Source organism: Zootoca vivipara, chromosome 2, assembly GCF_963506605.1.
Source record: "Zootoca vivipara chromosome 2, rZooViv1.1, whole genome shotgun sequence".
In the NCBI taxonomy this organism is placed as follows: Eukaryota; Metazoa; Chordata; class Lepidosauria; order Squamata; family Lacertidae; genus Zootoca; species Zootoca vivipara.
Genome location: NC_083277.1, coordinates 82,290,430 through 82,312,578, shown reverse-complemented (window position 1 = coordinate 82,312,578; position 22,149 = coordinate 82,290,430). Strand labels below are relative to the sequence as shown.

Here is a 22,149-nt window from a genome sequence, read left to right as displayed (position 1 = left end):
ACCCTGGGATTAAAAACAGTATTAACACAAATATCTCTACTATCATGCCAAGAAACATAAGGTCACACAACAAGAACTCAACAGGTACCTACCAATGCATGGCTTGACATGCATGAAACAGGCTTTGGTAAGGTCTCCTAGGAGTGCAAATGAGCTCTGCCGAACCTCTGGCATGGTGTCCTACAGGGAGAGCAAGGTAGTTTAGAAGGGACAGTGTTGTGTGCACCATTTAGATTGCAGTGTAGGGCTGGGTGATGTTGGGTTTTCAACATCACAGTGTATCACCAGCCAAACATCGCGGTTTGGTGATATACCGCGATGTTGAAAAAAGGTGCATTGGCCCCAATCGGCGAGATGCTGGGTGAAACTGCCACAGCTCTCATCGTAGGAGCTGAGGCACTTTCACCCCAGCACCTCATGGGTTGTGGCCAATACAGCTGGCCCCAGCCTGCTGCTCAACCAGGGGGCGGAAAGGCTCCTGCCCCCAGCAGAGCCAGTCCCGAGTCCCCTGCTACTTGTGCTGGAGCAGCAAGGACCTTGGGGCTCCTTGGCTAAGCTCCTTCTGCCTTTGCTGGCAAGGTGGGAACCTATCAGGCTCTGTGTTTGACTGCCTTCGCCTGTGCAGGTGCGCTGTCTCTTTCCTCTGGTGGGGGGTCGTTCACCTCAGGAGGAATGATGCAGCTCACCCTCCTGGGCGAAGTCTGCAAGGTGCAGGGTACAAAGCCACCCTATTCGTGCCTTGCAGAGAGGGGCTGCTAGTGAGCGCTGGGCCCACCAGCGGCATCAAAGAGTCCCTACACCGCCTGGCTGCCTTCCAACGGGAGGGTGGGCTCTGTCTTTCCGGAAGGAAAGGCGCAGCACACCCTCCCGGAGAAGGCAGTCAGGTGGGGTTGGGGATCTCTCGGCTGGGAAGGGCAGACTTCGTGCTTCCCAGCCCTGCTCCCACTCCTCCTTGCGTGCAAGCAGGAGCGGGTTGGGGCTCTCTCAACTGGGGAGGGGAAGCACTTTAATGGAGCCCTCATCCCACTGCTGGCTCATGTGAGCCCGTGGCCGGTTGGGAGCTCTGTAAAACTGCTTGGCTGAGGCGAGGGCAGCAGTGTGCTTCTCAGCCAAGCAGTTTAAAGCAGTGGAGGAAGGAGCAAGCTGTATCGGCACCTCACCGATTCAGCTTGATTCTGCCCAGGCAGAGTGCAATGGCGCTTTCGCCAGTGGTATATTGCTGGTGAAACCATTGCCGCTTGTGTCCCTCTGCCTCCAGCTCCCTCAGCGTGCTGGGGACTCAAGAGCGGTGACATTTTCACCAGCAATATATCACTGAGTGAAGCTGTCATCATGGTCTGCTCCCACATACCGGTCCTGGGCAATATATCAATATATATCGCCCAGGCCTACTGCTGTGTCTCTCAGTCTGACATAATGGTGGGTCCTCACTTGTAAGTGATAGAGGGAAAACAAAGTAGATGTGCAAGATCCAGGATATGAGATTAAATTTGGATGCAAACTTATTTATTCACTAATCATTACTTTTTCTGGATCTGCACTCAACAGGTCTCTCATAAAAGACTCTCCTTCCCTGTTAAAATAATTACGAAGGAGCCTTGTGCAGATGGAAGGAATTTGGCTGTTAATAGGCACAGACCCTCTCAGAAATACCACAGAACAGGACTATCCATTGCTGGTTCTGTCTAGCTCTGCTTCCCAGGATAGCAGGAGGCTCTTAAGTCAGGGAAACCTTGCAACTGATGTTTCCCCCCCACCTCTTCTTACAACACATAATGCATTAACATCCTAGTCCAACATCCTTTTGAAAGGCACACTCTTGCTCTCTGCTCCAGGGTTGTTGTTTTTTACTCTTTGGATTCACCCAATTATTCTTGCAGCTTCTGCTACAATTATTTCTAACTTATTTTCCCCACTTAGTTTCTCACTATCTATCCAGTGCCCTATCATATTCAATAATTTACTCAGCCTATAATTCTCAAGTGTAGAACAACACATGATGTAGAATACATCATCCACACCACCCTCAAAACCTGATTTCTTCCCATTGACATAGAGGCATTGATGATACAGTGCTTTTGTCTGCTAATTCTCATCTTATTGTTTTCTAGCTCTTACTTCTCTAGCTTACTTGTAAAGTAAGCTTTATTAACATTAGTCTAAATTTTGGAAAACAAATGGTGAGCCTAATCTCAAGTCCTCTGAATTCAAGTTCTTGGCTGGGACTGAGAATCCCAGGGTCCCAGAACCTATGAACTGGCCTAAAGCAGTCATTACACATTGAACGCAGGACTCTCTCACCCACCTGCATGCACTGGAACAGGAGAGTCATGATATTGCTCCGGGCCACAAGCTGCTCCACGTGACATCCCAGACCTTCAGCCAATCCACTCAGCAAGTCAAGAGCAACGATCATGAAATCTTTATCAGGAGCCTCATATTGGTCTGGGTGCTGACTATACATCTACGAATTTGAGAACAGAGAACCATTTACCTCAAAGAAAACACGAAGCCCCAACAAGCTTCACTGAGCAACAGTTTGAACAGGAACACTTGTGCTGTTAAAGCAAAGGGTAAGTTTCAGTTGCCTAGCCAATGGGAGGCTCATATGATGCTTAATGCTAGCTTTTGTTACTGTCAGTGATGGTTAATTCGCCCACATGTGATCCCCTTCTCTGTTCAACAGGCACCCAGTTTTCCAACACTTAAGTGTTATATAAAAAAAGGTAAAGGGACCCCTGACCATTAGGTCCAGTCGTGGACAACTCTGGGGTTGCGGCGCTCATCTCACTTTACTGGCCGAGGGAGCCAGCGTACAGCTTCCGGTTCATGTGGCCAGCATGACTAAACCGCTTTCTGGTGAACCAGAGCAGCGCACGGAAACGCTGTTTACCTTCCCGCCGGAGCAGTACCTATTTATCTACTTGTACTTTGACCTGCTTTCGAACTGCTAGGTGGGCAGGAGCTGGGACCAAGCAACGGGAGCTCACCCCGTTGCGGGGATTCGCACTGCTGACCGGCAAGCCCTGGGCTCTGTGCTTTAACCCACAGTGCCACCCGCGTCCTATAAGTGTTATATACAGCATAGTTAAAAAAGCAAAACCAAAAGACAACAGCCTATCCTACCATGGCTTGGGCAAGGGTCTTCTGCACAAGTGTCACACAACGCTGGTAGACAGGTTCACAGTATGGGAGGAAGCCGCTTTGGAGTGCAGTTGCTACAGATGACAAACACTGTAGAAATAACAGATAGCAACTCAAAAGACATGCATGGAGGACCACCTGGCATGCACATTGTCTTGCCCTTATTATCACTGAAACCATTTAACACAAAACCACTTAGCTGAGTCATGAAAGGCACAAGGAACAATTTGCCCCTTTCATGTGTTTATTTCAAGCAGCTAGAATTGTACATTAAGGACAAGGAGCCTGCCCAGGAACCAAAATGTCTATATTTCTCAACATGCAACAGTACATTTTTTGCTTAAATATACTTCCTGTCAGAAAGGGGGGGCATTGCCTTAGACTCAGAGCAGCATTGTAATTATGCCCAATAGAGCTTAGTTCTTTCAACTGAAGCATTAGAGCCCACCAAAGTTAATGGCTGGCCACTTACTTCTAAGAGAGGGAAAAGATCTTTGTCTTCATCCTTTAGCTCATTCCACTTCTGTATCAGCGGTGGCATCAGTTTTTGGATATATTCCTGGGTAAGAGAAGACCCGTTATGACCAGTTATGATCATGCTGTAGTCCCAGCCACTGCCAATATCACAAAGCGAGCCCAGAATACTTCAGAACTGAAAAACACTCAACATGTAGTTTCAGGATTCGAATGTCTTGTATTTTCATTGGTCATCACTGTTTCTGGGCTCACTGTGCAGATCCTGTCAGACCAGGACTACTACTATAATTCCAAAGAACCAGACTTCTGAGTGTTTCCCAACCACTCTGACCGGGGTATTATTTCAGAGAAAAATAATTTTGTCTGGAGAAGCAAAAAGGACTAGGGCTTGATAAATAGCAGCATTTATACCAAATACGAAAAAGCACAAACAGCATCAGTAGGAAAAACAATATTATGCTTGACAAATAAGACTACTAAGTATGTGTGCTTGACATTTCTTTGCCTTTTACCAATAATTATTTGTGTAGAAGCAGCACAAGATTAGTATTTTACCTCACTAGCGTTTACAGACTTACAGTTGCATAATAGCAAAGGAACCTGTAACAACTTCTACCTGCATGACACTAAAGTAACTTTTTGCAGTGTCACAGCATCATAGAAATCACTGATGTACCTTATTTCAAGTTAAGGCTCACATCACAACACTACTTTATTCTGTAGTCAATAATACAAAGTAGAAAAAAATGGAAAATTGTCTCATAACAGTTCCACCAAGTAGTTTTCCCTAATCATATATGGAACTACAATGCTGCCTTGTATCAAGTCAGACCACTGGGTTCACCTAACCAAATACTGTCTGCTCTTCCCAAGACCCTGGAGAGCTACCGACTTTGTTTTAATTGGCCGCGCCACCAGAGATCCTTTAATTTGAGATTTCCAAGATTGAGTGTGGGATTGTCTCCATAGAAAGAATGCTCTTCTGCCGAGTTGTATTTATTTGCTATGTTTATAACTTGACTTTCCTCCAAGGGGCAAAAGGCAGCCTATATGGTTCCTCCCTCTCCATTTTATTTTCACAAAAACTCTGAGATTGGCAAGAGTGGCCAGGTTCATCCAGGTTCATCGTATCTGAAGAAGTCTGCATGCACACGAAAGCTCATACCTATGACAAACTTAGTTGGTCTCTAAGGTGCTACTGGAAGGAATTTTTTAATTTTTTGTTTGGACTACGTCAGACCAACACGGCCACCTACCTATAACAGGTTCATCCAGTGAGCTTTGTGGCTGAGTGAGGATATGAACCCTAGTTCCTCACTTTATCCACTATGGCACACTGCCCTTTTATTATATGCTCTTCCTATCAGTAGTAATTTTAATTTATAAAATTATCCAATTTATATACTGATCGATTGTAAAAAAAACAACAACTTTAAATATAAAGTAGTACACACACAGCCTCAACAACAGTGAAATAAACATTTCTGGGCTTCCCTTCTCTAGACCTTCCACCTGCACTATCTTAGCACCAAGGAAACAATTTTGACAGTCAATTAGATTCTTATACTATCTCTTGGAATAGGGTACCTTTTTTGCTTCAGGTCTCCGAATGTACCACCAATCAAGGTTTATCGAGGAGAGGGATTACATGTGGTGTACATGTAGTTAAACTACAGTGGGTTTTGTTCATCACACTAATGAAGGAAAAACATTCACGTATTTGGACTGCCCTGCATTCAATAATTAGTTTAAGATTATGCTGACAGTATTTCACCCTAATGAGAAGAGGTAAAAGGACACAACCAGCCATGGTGATTAAATGCTAGCAGTTTCCACTGTTAATGCCAAAAAGAAGAATGCACATACCGGCTGGTTGAGGTGGTGCCCAACAGAATCAGCCAAGGTGCCAATTGCATCATACAGGATCAGCAGGTTCTTGTGCTGGTATTTCCCAAATGCAAAAACCAAAGTATCCAGAATGAAGCTGAGGTATGGGACAAGCTCTGTGCAGGCCTCTTCTTCAAGGGTGGCAAATGCACTAAAATTAAGGTTATAAGAAAAGAAAAAAGTGGTGGGCATGACCAAAGTGAAAGCAGCACCAGAAGCTGGAAAGATTGAAATCCACAGATGCCTGGATAATTTCTATCCTGGGCACTTAAGAGATCAGCACAAGAGTCAACTATAACCCTATGCCACTCTTTGATCTGAAGCATAAGGGAATTTCTCTGGGTCAGACAGTACGAATATATGAACTATCATTGCAGAGCTCAAATTTCAAGTTCTTCATCACATCCAGAGAAAACCTGAAGGGTGCAGGAGAGACGAGGAGTCTAAGAAGGGAAGATCTGTGGCTCAGAGATACTCTAGAATCTAGTCTGGTTCTAAGCTAGGAACAAGGTCTCAAGATGTGCATCAATTTTAAGGTACTCTTAAATTTTCACACATTATACCTGATCTAGATAGTCATAGCTTCTGTGTTTCGTTTTACCCAACTCAAATGCTTAACCATAACAGACCAAGATTCTGCAAAAGCACCCTGGGAAACACTCTACATTCAAGCAGAAATGGCCATAGATTGCAAGGAACCATCAGAAGAGAAGTATATTCAGGCCCTCTGCGCTCACACAATTTTGATAAACACACTTGTTCAAATGTGCATCAAGTGAAATGATGCCATGAGGAGGTTACCTGCAAGCAGCCTCCTGTACTCTCTTGTTGCTGTCAAGAATCCGTTTGAGCAGCTCTGTCATCAGAGGCTTGAGATACATGTCTGGGGGTTGGCTCACAACCCAGTGGGCATAACGGCTCAGGGTCCAGCAGGCAATGGAGCGCACTAGGGCCTTCTTGTCAGAGAGACATTGGATCAAGTGGGGAATCAATTCAGGGAGGTAGGGAACCATGCCCTGCATGCAGCCTAGAAATGCAAGAAAATACGTTCAGCATACTTTCTAGGCATATCAGAGGGCTGCCAATTCTTGTTCACATGAAGTTGCTGCCAATGCCTTCCCCTTTTTGCAAAATTCAAACCGCTGGTTTAAGTGATACAATTATAGAACTCACCTTCAGCAATGGCCCCTAGAACGAGGATTCCTGACTCCTTGATGACCCACTCGGGGTGGAAGAGTAGCCCCTTGAGCAGCGGGAGCAGGTGTGGGAGGAGCTCATCTCTGAAGACATTGGCCAAGACATCGAGGGCAGCAGCAGAGCATTTTCCTGTAGGAGACATGGGGCTATGTGGTAGAATCTGCACAGAACACCAGTAGGAAAGCTCTGGTCCATGAGCCAAATTAGGCCCATAAGGTCTCCCAATTTGGCCTGCAAAGTTGTTCTGGGTCAGTCTTGCCCAACTGTCATTCAACTGATAACAGACAGGTACAAGACAAATAAAACCACAGCTGCAAAAGAACACAGGAGGAACTTTGGAGTGCCTTATTGTTGTTTCTTTGCATTCCAGAACTTGCACTGTTTATGTTTGGGGCTGAATATGAGCCTCACTGCTCTGGGGTACAATTGGTTCCACTCCAGACCTCCCAGCTGGATTTCATTCCTCCTTATGCCACAGATGGTCATAAGGCAGAGGTGACTGACAAATCTGGTGAGTGGAGTCTTGGCCGCTATTTGATCCTGCTTTCCAGCATAAAGTGACTCCCTATGCATTGCACAGAGTAAACTCTTTGGGAACAGAGAGTCTTTTAGGGAAGAGACAAGCAGGAAAAAAGCACCCACTTTAGGATAAACATGCAAGGAAGAAAATATCTCTTAGGGGGTAAGAAAACCCCAAGCTGTGCAAGTCCAGCAACAAGAAGGACTATCTTTTTAACAAAAAACAAATTGGACCAATGAATAAGCTCCTTTGGTGTGTATCTTCTTCCCACATAAGAGTCTGAAGAATCAGGCCAATGGCCCATCTTGTCCAACATCCTGTTCTCACAGTGGCCAATCAGATGCTTGAGGACAGTCTACAAGCAGGATATAAGCACAACAACACTTTGCCCAACTGTGATTCCCAGCAATTGGTATTCAGAGGCATTTGCCCCATACCATCACAAATGAAAAGGAATGGTATCATGTCAGTTAAGTGCCCAATGCTCCACTCTACTAGCTCCAGGCACCCTTATAGTTGGCACTTTCCCATCTCAAAAGCACTGCCCAACTCTTCCCCTACTCACTCAGATTCCAGTCAGATAGCGTGTCATCGTCATCATCCTCATCCTCTCCATCTTCATCATCCTGTAACCGTTCCTCCTCATGCTGCAGGGTAACCGTGCGTGATTTGTGGAAACGAGGCTTGATATCCTGCTCACTGTCAGGGATGGCTTCGTCCTCTTCCACATCACCCTGATATTGAGTAGAGGGAGCACATGGAAGGCCATTTAATACTGTGTCTCTTCTGCCAGGGAAATGAGCTCTTGCAAAACAGTACAATATATTTCTTGTTCTGGGCGGGATAGAATGTTACTTAATGCCAAAATAAACCCTGGTAAAGAACAATACCTTCCAGTCCTCTTGGGACTCTTCACATCATGCATCCATGGATCAGACAGGACGAATACAAAAACCCATCACAGTTGTCAGGCTGAAGGTTATGCATCATTTCCAAGAATGCATGTGCTTGCCCACTGACTTGGGAAAAGTGAGACTGGCCCTGACTTATACTAAATGGGGCAAAACATAGTTAAAGTCACTAGGGGTATTTTGGAGCCAAGAAACTCAGAAAAAGTGTTTTAACTCAGCTGATCAAACCCATAACCCTAGTCTGTAATCTTAGGAAGAACTTTCCTTATAAAGACATATTCAGTCAGCATATAGGTGCGGCTCATGATGGAACTTGCAGAAGTTCCAGTGAAAGCCCTCAGCACCACAGACCCAGCTTCAGTAGAACAACTAGTACATTTAAAATGCCAGCTATATATGAAGGGGATGGGTAGACTCTCAGTATGCTCAATTTTAGGAATAGGACAAGGAATGGAATGAGGCTCCTCAACTATCAGAACTGAAAGGGCAAAGTTTCCTTGTTGTGGAAGATTTGCCAACCATACTGCCATGCACTGTGCCTGTAAGGATGGTCAGCAGCAAGAGTGGTGTAAAGATGAATGAAATTCTAGATAATACAACACAGAATCCTTTTCACTTGTTATGCTCAGTAAACAGGTTGCGGCTGAGGAATGTAAAACCCAGAAGGTGGAAATATATATTATATTAAATGCTAAGTTGGAAACAAATACCTTTAACAATATGATGTCAATTTCAGAATACTTCATTCCGTTCACCAAAATTGGAATCAATCTGTTAAGGAGGAGAAAAAGTGATTCACCAACTGGGTTCTGGGGCAAGAATGACGTAGACCACAGTAAGTGCTGAAGTTAATCATTGCCAAATAGGAGCAGTAATGTCTTTGTGCATGTGGAGGTGGCATTTCAGGAGCTTCTGACTTTTCAGATAATGCCCCCTACAATGCAGATTTCCTTGCAGCAAGCAAGCATTTACACACTGCTTAGAGTAAGTGCCACTACTGCCAGAAAGAAAAAGCCCAACAGTAATTTATAATCTATGCAATCCCACGCCCACAAAGTTGTGGCTAGCACAAAATGCTATTCTCTGCTGCCAAGTTGGAAAGAGAAACAGGTACTCTGGGCACGCAACAAGTATGCACAGCAACTCCATAGCAGCCACCTTTCCCTTGAACTCCTCTTCCATTTTAAAAATCCCTTTCTGTCCCAGCTCTGAATGCTCAGTCATACTGCACGTATCTGGCAATTCTCCCCAACTTTGCAGTAATGATGAACTGCAGAAAAAACAGAACTGAAGGAATGTTGAAGGGCTCTACATCTCTAACTTGGAAGAGCCCTGTACTGTACTAGATTCACTAGATAGACTATAAGCATATATGCTTAAAATATGAAAGTAAAGATAAAGCTCAGCTGAGCAAAACTAGCTTAGCAACATGCCAGCTTTTGTCTTAATTTGTTTTTGCACAAAGCTACAGCCGAAGAAACATGCAATAATACCATGCGCATGGAGAATGGACATGCAGATGCCCAAGCCCCTTCAAATCTATTAAGTCTAAGATATCCAGGAGTCTCACTGCCCTATTGTACATAAAAAATGTACAATACACATGTACAAATGCACAATATACATAAAAATGTAAGGCTGCTTGTCATGCTGCATTTTGCATGGCAGCCAGCATGGTGAAAGAACATCAAGCAGGCAAGCAGCATGGGTGGCAGGTGGCCCAGATGAGCTATTTAACGAAGTGGGGAAGGTGCTTCAGAATAGTTTGCTAAAGCATCTCCCCTTCCCTTAAAAGGGGGTGGGGCTAAGGTCTAAAGGGATGGAGATTGGTCAGGTGTAAAGGAAGGAGGAATTGGATTGGTGGAGGATCAAGAAAAGGGTTGGTGAATGGAGCAAGCAGGGGTGGCAGCCCCTAGCCATGACTTAAGTCAGGGGTCCCCAGACTACGGCCCGGGGGCCGGATGCGGCCCAATTGGCCTGCCAATCCGGCCCGCGACGACCCCCGCTGCCCTTATGGCGCGCAGCGCGGCAGCGCTCTTCCGGGTCAGGGAAAAAGCGCCCCAAATCCTTTGTGCGCATGCGTATGGGCCTCTCCCGACCCAGAAGAGGTCATTTCTGGTGCACCTCCGGGTCGGGGGAGGCCCATACGCATGCGCACAACAGATTTTCGGCGCTTTTTCCACCCTGGAAGCGCACTCCCCCGCCCGCCGGCCCGCACAGGCGCGCGCTCCCCCGTCCTCCGGCCCACCGCGCGATCGGCGCGGTGGGAACCGGCCCAAACGCCGGTAAGTCTGGGGACCCCTGACTTAAGTCAACCAGGAAGCAAAGTAAACCTGGGCTTCAAAGCATGCAACTTAGAATGCTAGTACTGCAGAGGCAAAGCTACTCACTGCACCAGGTGTGAAGAGAGCACTTCCTTGCAGATGGGTTGTTCAGCCAGGGTCAACCAGAATTCACACGCTTCCAGCGCCACATTCTCATCACTATCCTGGGTCCTCTGTAACATGTACTGGAAGGAAACAAGAGGACCAACATGTAACTTTGGCTCAGAGACAGCTACTGCCTTTGCTGCACCTGTCTCACAGAGTGATGACGTTTACCATCAAAATGCAGCAGCATTTTGCTTTGACCTGCCAGGTCAGTGGCATCAATTCATGAAGTAAACCCTCCACCGAACAAGTGGCATAATTATGCCTACTCAGTCACAGTATTGACCCACTAACATGGAATGCTACCAAGAGATGAAATGCCAAATCAGCTCCCATCACCTTCAGGCAGACTTGGTGGCACTTCTAGATATATCATTTAGAGTCCTAGTGGCTGAAACAAACAAAGACAAGGCAGCATTTTAAGAGGACCTGCTCCGTAGAAATAAGACTCTTACCTGGATGATACTATGCATGTGAGGGATCAGTCGATCAATCCGCACCTCTAGCAGCATCACCAGTGCTCGGCAAACATTCTTTCGAACCTCAGGATCTTCATCTACTGCCAGAGCAAACAGGTGCTGCCAAGAGCAGGCAGAGTTAACATTCACACACAAAAGAATTTGGCTAAGAATCAAACACCATCCCCTTCAACGGGCACAAACCAGTGCCTTCCAACACAGAGATGGTTCTGCTAGACTTGCTGCAGCTTGGCCAGACAGCAGAGAAGCATTATGCTCAGGGCTCTTGTGCCAATAAATACACAAATGTGCTTATTTTGCATGTGAACTCTTAGGTTCTCTGCAAGCTTAGTATTTTTGGCAAGTGGAGGTGTGGTAACAAAATGACACACAGTTAGTAGACAATTGGTGTATAGAAGACTGAACACAACCAAAAAGCATACGAAGTAGAGAGGACCAACTATATGTTCTAGCCTATGAACATTTTGAGGTTTTTACAGACACTGCCTGCACATATGCAAGTGCAGAGGTAGCACAATACAACAGAAACATTGGTCTCAGGAAGCATAAGCTAGGGCCATACTATGTTTGACTAGGCCTGAAGCGAAGGAGTATGTTGGTGTTAAGAACCAGATACCTTTCTCTCTGTACTGGAGCCTGTATTTCCTAAGGCTGCCTCTGGCCATGGATATGTTACTGCAGTAGAAAGAAGTCACTGAGACAGAGAAAGCTTAGGATGCAAGTGTTAAAAATCCTTATCTTCCCTTTTTTAAAAAAATCTTATTAAGACTGGACAAAAACTTTAAGATCTGGCACTCCCTACATTTACAAAAGGTGGCAAAATGCAGATATTACTAGGGCTGCAGAGGAAAAACTGGCCTAAAAAAATAAAATACATTAAAATGAGCAAACAGTTGAGAAGATTCAAAGTCATTGTGCTAGGCAAACTGTGATCTGGGGAATTCAGGAATTTCTAGGATCATATTAGGTGTTTCCTCAAGGAGGTTGATCAACAAATTATGGATACATTTCTCTGAAAAACTGCTCAACTGCTCCAGTCAACTTTCCCTGCCACTATGCAGCTACAGGGGAGCACTTTCAGTAAAGCACTTTGTTCTTAGGGCAACAATGAGGCCAAAGGGGTCTGGCGAGGGCAATGAGTGAACTAGTGTATACCCTAGAACATTATGCAGGATCTATAAATGCACAGAGGTCAGTGGCAAACATTCAAGAATGTCTTGGTAGACCAGCTAACATCAAGAGCATCCCTTACAGGTATTAAGTCCCATAACTCTGTGCCTAATAAACAAACAGTCATGGACTGTGATGCTCCAGCTTTCAAGAACCACCACTGGACAAGAGAAATCCATCTCACCTCAATGAAGGTGTCTATGTTATCCATCAAGGCCTGGGCCCTTTCCATGATGAACTGGTTAACACATGCAATAGCATGGGACCTAAAGAGACAGTAAAGACAGCTGAAACCACTTGACCAAGCAATTGCTACTTACCTCCAATAAGTGAACATCAATGCATTCTGTTAGCTTAATTGCAGTTTTTTCTAGGTACCAAGGAACAGTTTTGCAGTGTAAACAAGCCAAAATTCAACATTTGTGTCAATTTTAATTTCTGACTTGAAACCACCTATACAACACCTCATTAAAAATCAAATGCAGAAGCCAGCAACCAAGATTGCAGCAGACATTCATGTGCCAAAGGCCTGAGCAATATATATGACTTCTGCATTTAAATGCCAACAATGCATGGGACAGATGCACTTGTCCAGGGAGGTAGTTACACAATTGGGGCACTGCTATGAAAAAGGTCCTTTCACAAGTCACCATTGCATTGGCCAGATTCACTGGTGGGACCAACAACAGGGCTTCCCCCATAGACCTCAATTAATGGGTTGGCAGGATAGGGAACATTTTATTGCCTTTTACATTTCCATCTCTAATTGGAACTGAATTACTGGAGACGTAGGACTGGTTAAGACAGATTTATCTATCTATCTATCTGGCCAAGAACAAGCCTTTTGCCCATGTGCTTCCTCCCCATTACTCTGGAATCCAATACTCCCAGGGTTTATTAAGCCAGTTTCCAATTACATCTCAACATGAAAAGTGCAGTTTAATCAATTACAATTCAGGACATGAAACCAGCATCAGATTAGGCTTTCATATTTTGGTTTACAGGCAGAGATTCAGTTATAACTGGAAACTGTGGGTTAATTAACCCTGCAAATATTCTGATGCAAGAAAGGAAGAAGGTGGGGTAGAGCAGTGTTTCTCAACCAGTGTGCCTCCAGATGTTTTGGGACTACAACTCCCATCATTCCTGACCTCTGGTCTTGCTAGCTAGGGATGATGGGAGTTGTAGTCCCAAAACATCTGGAGGCACACTGGTTGAGAAACACTGGGGTAGAGGAAGGGGGATGTGGGCACAAGAACTAGGCCCCAAAGTCTAATCAATCATGCCCTATTTGACTCATGTCTGAACTAAGCCATTATGCTTCTTAGTCAATTATTTGTTTGTGGGGTTTTTGGCCAGTTATGTTTTATTATTACTACAATAAGGACCAGGGCTGTCTCGAGCAGGTCAGGCGCCCTGGCGCTGAGGCGTGGAGATCGCTCTGGCGCCCCCGCCCTCGCAGCACGGCTTCGTCGTGCAGCGCCCCCCCTTGCCGGCCCGGTGCCCTGGCGCCCCGCACCACCGGGAGTGCACCTAGAGCCGGGCCTGATAAGGACTGCATACAAATAGAAAATCTATTTACAATAAAAAATTAAATTATATACAGTATACAGCTATCAACCACACTTCCAAAAGTAAAGGATGCCACCTTACAATAAACCTTTCTTTACATGACAATTTTGCAATTTGGCCAAGTCTGTCAAACCATTCTTTAGCCTGCATAAGGAGGGCAACTCCACCACATGTACAATATTCAACAAGAGCACATCCTTCTCAATTTTTGGAGCACAGGACAAGAATCAGTAGCATAGCCGCTACATACCTAATCTTGGGGCTGCAATGCTTGAAAAACTGGAGGAACTTTGGAATCATAACATTTAGAGGCCGGTTGAGAGCATCACTGTCCAGGAGCTCAGCAGAATCTTCACAGATCTTCTGTAAGGCACCAAAAGCTCCCTAGAGAAATAGAAATAGTCGCCACCAAATATGTGAGGTTAGGAAACCGGCAAAGTGCATCTGAGCATTTATATCTGACAATGGTAGCTAGACTTTCAATGCTCAAATTGCTCTTCTGGCATGAGCTGCATTCATTTGGAGGTCTATGCCAAAGGAAAGCCATCTAAGTGACAGACTGCCAATTTGAAAGAACGTGTTGTCCTCCTACCCTCAGCCAGACTTCCTACGCAACAGTCTGATATATGCCAACTAATTGCCTAAATAGCTAGGGATGCTACAAGAGATGTAGCAATAGGATTGTTTTTAAAGAGAAAAAGCCTATCTAAAGAAAAAATGATGGCGGCAGGTTTGGCTGGGGGCTAGAATATTCCTGGAACAGGGTGGGGAACTTCAAGTTTCAATTTCAAGTTGAAAAGGAAATTGGCTATAGATTAATAATCTCTGACCTCACCCTTAGAACACAGCTCAAAATTGCTCCCTTTTCATACACCCTACCTTATCCACCCAGATTAATTCAGGGTTCTTACTGGGTTAATGACAAATTGGTGCATGACAATAACAGTGGAGCAGCAGTGCTATTTGGATGCCATTGTGCACAGCAAGAACACTTATGTCATATGAAAATTACAACTCTCAGGCTAGGTGAATAGCCACCTAGTAATAAACAGTTTTATTTAATAAAAACGTCTTAAAATTCACATTTAACCACTTAAGGATATGCTCCTACACACACACACACACACACAATTTCATTGTATTACTATATTAACATACCTCCTTCAAGAGTAAACTAACTCTCTCTCAAAACACTCCTTCTATTGGAAAGAGGCTTCCAATAGAAACACTATACTAATATATAATTATATATTAAAACAAACCAGTAACCAACAAAATCAACAGCCAACACAGTGGCAAAATTCAATAAAACTCTTTCAAATAAAAGCCACTGAAAAAGGGCAGGTTTTCAGATCTTTCCAAAAGGTCTGCACAGTGTTAATAGTCTGGTGGAACCCAACTGGCAAAGAATTCCAAAGCTGTGGGGCCACGATGGAAAATGTGCTCTCTGTTGCTCTCTCATACTAACCAATTTAATTACTCTTGGTGTGGGGCAAGCAAGAAGGGCCTCCAATGCTGAACTCAAACAGTGAGTAGGTTGGTACAGGTGTAGGCAGACTTTCAAATATATGGGATCCAAACCATTTAAGGTTTTAAAGATCACAACCAGTGTTACAAACTCAGATATTTAAGCTAGGTGCCAAATGGCTCCTTGAACCAGGGTTAGTTGCCATTTGGGGGTCAGACAGCTTCAAAGTTGTATTTTTCAATATGACTTTTTGCTTAAATTCATTCTGATTGTGCACATGGAATAAAACAAATAGAATTCTACAGAACATGTTGCTATTGTGTGAAAACAGTCAAGATCCAAGGATCCCCAGACATGCACCTCCATCCTGGTGTCTGGGCATCTTCACTTGGATGCAAGTGGCCAATAGCCAGGTGCAAAATGTTCCTGGCACCTGGTGAATTTCAAACACTGATCACAACCCCTGATCTAAACTTTCTAACTACCAAATACAGAAGAACAGTTTTGTTGGCACTGTTTACCCTCTTATGATCCTAGGCATGAGATTTGCCAATGGTCCCTTGAAGGATAGGTTCAGTCCTTTGAAAACAGTCTATCATGGGTTCTTCTACTATAGATGTTATCAAGGGGTTATCGAAAGCATAATTTAGCTCCTTAAGAGAATCTTCTTTAAATGGTCTAATAAATCAATTACTGAACAGTTGGCAATATATCTGTAATATTTCTTAGATTTGTAAAGATGGTTAGTTCTTAGCTTCTCAGTTTTAATAACGCATAATTGGTTCTACTATACTAATTTTGTACTACTTTATATTTTGTACTTCTGTTTAATGGTTGTAATCAACATAAAGGATATAACCAGCACTTTAACTGGGCTCAGAAATGCTTCAGTAACCAATACTGCTGGTACAGTAATGGTGTTACATGAGCCAAATGCCTAGCTCTTAGCAGAACTCAGTCAGTCACATTCTGGACCAGCTGAAGTTTCTGAATAGGCTTTAATGACATCTTCACAAAGAACATATTGCAGCAGTCCAAGCCAGATATGACTAGAGCATGAATAACTCAGCCACGGCCCAGTTTGTCCAGCTAGGACTGCAAGCTGGCATACCAGTCTAGCTTGTAAAGCATATTCCTGGATACCACTGCCACCTGAGCTTTCCCAGCCAGGGCTAAGGCCACGACAGTGCTCAACCTGCACACTTAGCAATGCAACTCCATCTAGAAGCAGTTGTAAACCAGCTTCTGGAGAACCACCCTACCTATAGTACCCATGTCTTATGTGGATTTAGCTTGAGCTTTGTTCACCCTCAGCCACCCCAGAATCACCTCCAAACACCAGTTCAGAATTTCAACAGCCTCCCTAGGATCAGAAGATGGAAATAAGAGGTAGAACTGGACATAATTTGCATACCGATGACACTGTAGCCCAACCCCCCACATGACCTCTCCCAACAATTTCATGTAGGTGTCAAACAGAAGTGGGACAAAATGGACCCTTAAACCAACAGCCATGGGGTACAGCAGAAGTTCTCCGGGACCACCTTCTGGAGCTATACCCCCAGAAAGGATGAGAACCCATATAAAGCTGTCTCTTAAGCCTAACCCTGAGAAATGGTCCAGAAGGATACCATGGTCAACAGTACCGAAAGCTGCTGAGAGATTCAGGAGAACCAACAGAGTAGCAGTCTCTTACCTGTGACTCTATGAGACTTACATCAGAGTAGACATGCATAGGATTGGGATGCAAATTACATTACAGTAGTAAGTTGTGGTACAAGATTGCTGTGCTATAGCCAGTCATGCTAACAAAAATTGGAACACACTCTTATATAGAGCACATACTCTATAGCTTCTTTTCCCACATGAGACTCCCAAGACTATAAATTCTAGCACAATTACTTACACAATCTTGTTGCCTATTATCAATTATTAACCTATTGCAATTAAACTCACTTCACATGTATTGTAGTCCTCAGAGTTGAGCAGGTTGCAAAGTTGGGGCAGAAGTTCTGGCCACATCTGCAGCTCCCCTTTGGAAGCAATGGTGGTAATAAGAATACCTACCAAGAGAAAGAACAGGCTGCATTTCAACATCACATCACATCACAAGCCCAGTTTAACTTCTTGTACCCAACGACTCTCCCTTGAACTTTCAAAAGCAACAGAATTTAATACTTCGGACCCAAACTAGGCTCTACGAGATGCTTCTACCAATCGTACTGAACTCACTGACACCTATCAGTCTTAGAAAGCAAGCAACAGTTGGTATCTCTAAGTAATTCAAAAGTTAATTGTGTATGTCCTTCCCACAAGCATGTATATTTTGCTTATTTGGTTTGAGGAAGTCAAGAAACAGGAAAAAAGAGAATACTTTGCAGCTTACACACGCATATTTGCTACGAGACAGACACCCTTCACCGCCCATCATAGTCCTATGTCAACCTTCCCACCTCTACACTCAGCTTGCTTCACCATGTTCATGAGCATCATCTACTATTTATATATGCACCTACTCAAAAAGTTAGTACAATTCCCACTCACTTACTTGAATTAACTGCAAGTAAGAGCAGCATCTGCTATTAAGAGACTTATCTCTCATTGAGAATATAAACAGCACTTAAAACACTAATGTAACTCTCTTCCCACCCTGCAAATGCTTTGCCCAGTGTAGGAATACAAACACTACTCAGGAAAACACTTTCAACTTCCTTGAAAAAACACAAACACATGCTTCCCCCAATCCCTGCCACCCTTTCTCCAGTACTCACCAATGGTAGCTCTAATAAGAGAGGAAGCATCCCCAATGTTGTTAAGACATTCTTGCTTAATGAACTCAGCAACAGGTTGGGGGAAGCTCTGGTAATGAGCCTTCACATTATTTTTCAGGATCAAACCACTCAGAGAACGAGTTGGCTCATCTGTTTAGAAAGATTTTGGGGGAAAGAAATTAATTCTCTAAGACCCAGTATACTGTACACAGGAAGGTACAAAAAAAACACAAAAAACCCAGCCCCACAGTAATAATGGTTACCTGAGCAGAGATGCAGGGGGGAAATGAGGATCACTAGATATTCCTTGATTATCATGAACTAAAGCAGTAATGCAATCATTCAATAGGATGTTACTCATGAACTTCTTCCACACCTATCTTGTACAAGCATTTTAGATATTTACATCATTTCTATTGTGCTTTATATAAAACCCCTTGCAGCAGGTTTTTGGCATGTGCAGGAGAGATGTTAGTTCCATAGTGTGAGCCAAAGTTCATTCCACTCACACACAGGCACTGGTTGACCCATAAAGCTCTTAAGGAAGTTTGATACAGATTTTGTTACATTGATGTGGATTATTTCCATTCACTAGATCTGAACAAGCGTTATGCATTCCCCCCCCCCCCAATACTACATACTGTGGTTCCTTAGCATTTTTAGAACTGTATGGGAATAAAAATAATGCTCCACTTTGTTGCAATTAAATTTTTATGATCCTCATTTGTTGACACCTGGATATGCTGCAGGTATGCTATTTCTATTCAGACACACTCACAGTAGCACTCTTCTACCCCCCTGGCCAAAGTGAGTTGCAATGGGATGCTTCTGTAGGACCTGTCCCCCCTAAAATCCAGCAGTGGAGAGACTTCAGCCCATAGGCCTATTTAGGCCTACCAGGCCTCACCATTTTTCCCAAGAGGTCATCTTCGCCAAGCCACATCTTCACCAAGCCACAGCTGGGCCAAAAGGTGACTTGCAGGCACCGCCCACCAGCTCATCCAAAGTACCTACAAAGCCTTGTTGCACAATCCTGTCTATCAGCTGATTTACAGGAGCTTACAGAGCACAGGATATGTAGTGATCCAAATAATTTCATTTCTTTGGGCATGGCTAAAAAGCAGTTAAAAACTGGACACATCTGGTCATCATAGAAACAGAGCACCTTTATCTTTATCTACAAGGTCCCTCACTGGTCATCTGTGTGTTTACAATCGGCTTGCATTCCTACCCCCCCCCCCCCGCGCAGACCCTTTCATTATATATATACATACACACACAAACATCCAAAACCAAACTTACATTAATCCTTACATTCTTTCTGCACTCCTCCCACCAAAAGAAAGCAATATAATCCCCATTGTAAAAAAAGATGAAGATTATCAATGTCTGATAAGCAGTAGCTGGCAAAAGACAGACGTTCTGACAGTTGAATTCCTTGCTAGAATTTGACTCACTTTTCATAGCAAGGCAGAACAGAGAATAAAAACAATTACTAGTTCAGTACCAAAGGGACAGGGAACCCTTTTCAACCTCTACACCAGATAGTACTTTCTGAAGCAAAACGGGTATCAATCAAGCAAATGCATTATTCTGCCATAATTCTAAATTAGCAGTTAAATCCTTGATATTATACAATAAAGACAGATACCACTGCGTTTTTCTCAAACTTTCATCGTGACAGATTTAATGGACATACCCTCAGATTTCAGCCGTGTCAACACAAATATCAAGTAGTTATTGAAATCAGGAAACTGGTTCAGCTGCTTCAATTTCTGTAACATTTGTTAAAGAATCAATTCTTAAAATTTTCTACTAATAAAGGGTTTTCAAGACTCTACACATAATAATTTTACTGATTTTTTCAATTGTTCTTGTGCTAAAAATGTTGAACTCTTCTCTTCAAGGAACCCAAATTCTCATACAATACTGAGCCAATATAGTTTCCAAACTAAGGCACCTATTCCTGCTCACATTCCCAAGCATATAATTTAATTTAAGGGTAGACTATTCTATAACATTTATCTCACAATTTACTTCTGATTGTTTTACTAGATATAACATGGCTTATTGTTTCCTGCTCCCTTTGTAGTTCATGAGAAATGTTTTCTCTTATGCCACTTTCTATGGTAACTTTGATTATTCAAGGATACATCTTGAACAATACGCTGTGTTGCTGTGTTTGGAGATTGAGAGTCTTTGAGTAACTGAAGTACTTGCTGGAGGCCCTGTTCATCTGGCTGCCAGTCCATGATGGAAAGCTGCCTATCTGTAAAATGAAAAAGAATAATATATTAGTATGACAGCAGAGCTACGCTTCAACTCATTGTCTTATGACTGCAAACATCACCAAACTAAGAAGCAAAACTGCATGTTGTACACATCTGAGAGCATCCTCACTTGTAATCAAAATTCAGGTAATCTAGGTAATCAGCCAATGCTTGCTTATATTTGTATAAGCCAGATGGCAAATTGGTATTTGAGGCCCACAAAAGACAGGATTCATTTAGATCCATAACTCTTGAGGTGTGCAAGATGGTGAGACAGTGATTTGCACAAACATCATAGATGGAATGATTTCCCATGTACCATAAAAAGTTGTCCACTATTCAATACTTCACATGCATAAGTTGCTATATTTCTCCACAAGCACAAATGTGACTGCCTAAGCAGTGTTAGGAACTGATATATTATAGCTAGGAACTAAATAGGACCTTAAACCGAGGCTATGGGTGCAACAACGGAATGTCTGGGCACACTTTTTATAACAATACAAAGCTGAAAATAAATGAACTGCAGCTAAAATATTTCACATAGTCTGGTCCTCCAGTCTTCAGAGTAGCTGGAAGTGGGGAGGCAGAAAAAGGCCTTCCTTTCCTTCCACTCTGCAGTTTTAATCTGAAACCTTAGGCAAAGTACTGCACCCAGAGCTTAGAAACTACTTGCACTAATGAAATTCCCTGTCACAAAATGTGCCAAGAACAATGGGAGTTTTGAACACTCTGCTAAAGACAATATACAGTAAATGAAAACATCTAAAAATAAAGTTTTACCAAAAAAGATATGCAATAGAGCAAGGTCCTTAGAAAGTGCTAGAAAACCCTTTTTTGGCAGCATAATCAAGATCTATGTATGATTCACCAGATAGCACCCATAGAACATGGGAGGGCCTTGCTCAAGGCTCTCCCCTAGGGCAATATATAGTGGACAGGTTTCACTGAAATAAATGAAAGATATTACAGTACAAGTATCTGTAACCCGAGGTACCGCTGTATACCTAAAGACAGCAAAGGACGTTGATGTGAGGGATGACTTTGTTTGATATTAGTAATCACACGTGTATTATACTACAGTATCTAATGCCTAGTTGTTACCCATTTGTTGCATGCAATTCTGACAATTTCCGGCAATGTTCTGCTTCTAAGACATATTTTCTAAGGTCTAAATATGCTATTTTGTATCAAGCAAAATGTTTTTTTCTCATATGGATCACCTATTACTGTTTTGATTTCCACATGAAATGTAACTGCACAACTTCCACAAGCATCCACTTAAGGCATTTGGCACAATCCAATACCTATAACTGTGCCTTTAGGACTCTTCAAAATGTATTAGAGGTTGTGTGCTCCACAACTATTACACTCAAGTGTGAGAGTACTCACCTCCCTTTTTAAACATCCAGGCCATATCCAGAAACTACCCTCCCCCGTTCCCACATCCATACCAATTATTTTGTAAGCTTTTCACTCCCCTCTCTCCAGCACATCTATTCCAATTTTGATTTCTGAAGGAGTGAACAGTTGTGATCAACAAGCAGGGCTATTTCGCTTCCATTACACTGGGACTGGACATCCTCTTAATACTTCAGAACGAGGGCATGAAAGAGGGCCGTGCAACGACTCCACACAGTTGGGGAGACACGTGCTTACAGCAAGGAAATGGAGTACAAGGTATCAGGCGAGAGCCAACAAGAGCCAAGCCAAAATACAGGACTTTAAATCCCAGAAGACCACCGGGGCAGATTGTAACCTTATCTTCTGTCATCTCAGGGATGTAAATATTAGAGGTGACAGATCAACCAAGTTTCTAATCACCAAACGGGAGGCCTCCCCACCCCCCGCCAC

The 22,149-nt window shown here is 43.4% G+C and overlaps 1 protein-coding gene and 1 non-coding gene across 3 annotated transcripts in view; both read right to left on the bottom strand.

Moving 5' to 3' along the window:
- Positions 1-22,149, bottom strand: part of TNPO2 (transportin 2) — a 32,755-nt gene that overhangs the window by 9,814 nt on the left and 792 nt on the right. The window contains exons 2-18 of one of the 2 annotated variants that reach the window (XM_035104910.2): positions 20,179-20,294; positions 19,725-19,800; positions 18,026-18,175; positions 17,211-17,317; positions 14,037-14,170; positions 12,399-12,480; positions 11,021-11,143; positions 10,527-10,645; positions 8,847-8,907; positions 7,791-7,959; positions 6,682-6,834; positions 6,310-6,535; positions 5,488-5,659; positions 3,617-3,703; positions 3,127-3,234; positions 2,306-2,464; positions 93-180 (exon numbers count right to left, since the gene is read on the bottom strand). In XM_035104910.2, coding sequence (XP_034960801.1) covers positions 93-180; positions 2,306-2,464; positions 3,127-3,234; positions 3,617-3,703; positions 5,488-5,659; positions 6,310-6,535; positions 6,682-6,834; positions 7,791-7,959; positions 8,847-8,907; positions 10,527-10,645; positions 11,021-11,143; positions 12,399-12,480; positions 14,037-14,170; positions 17,211-17,317; positions 18,026-18,175; positions 19,725-19,800; positions 20,179-20,277 — 2,113 coding nt within the window. In that variant the 5' untranslated portion in view covers positions 20,278-20,294. The remainder of the gene's footprint in view (positions 1-92; positions 181-2,305; positions 2,465-3,126; positions 3,235-3,616; positions 3,704-5,487; positions 5,660-6,309; positions 6,536-6,681; positions 6,835-7,790; positions 7,960-8,846; positions 8,908-10,526; positions 10,646-11,020; positions 11,144-12,398; positions 12,481-14,036; positions 14,171-17,210; positions 17,318-18,025; positions 18,176-19,724; positions 19,801-20,178; positions 20,295-22,149) is intronic. The other variant, XM_060271746.1, reaches the window with a different exon arrangement.
- Positions 5,847-5,917, bottom strand: LOC118081650 (small nucleolar RNA SNORD41). Its single transcript, XR_004692117.1, has one exon. It is a non-coding gene; the product is annotated as a small nucleolar RNA SNORD41 (small nucleolar RNA).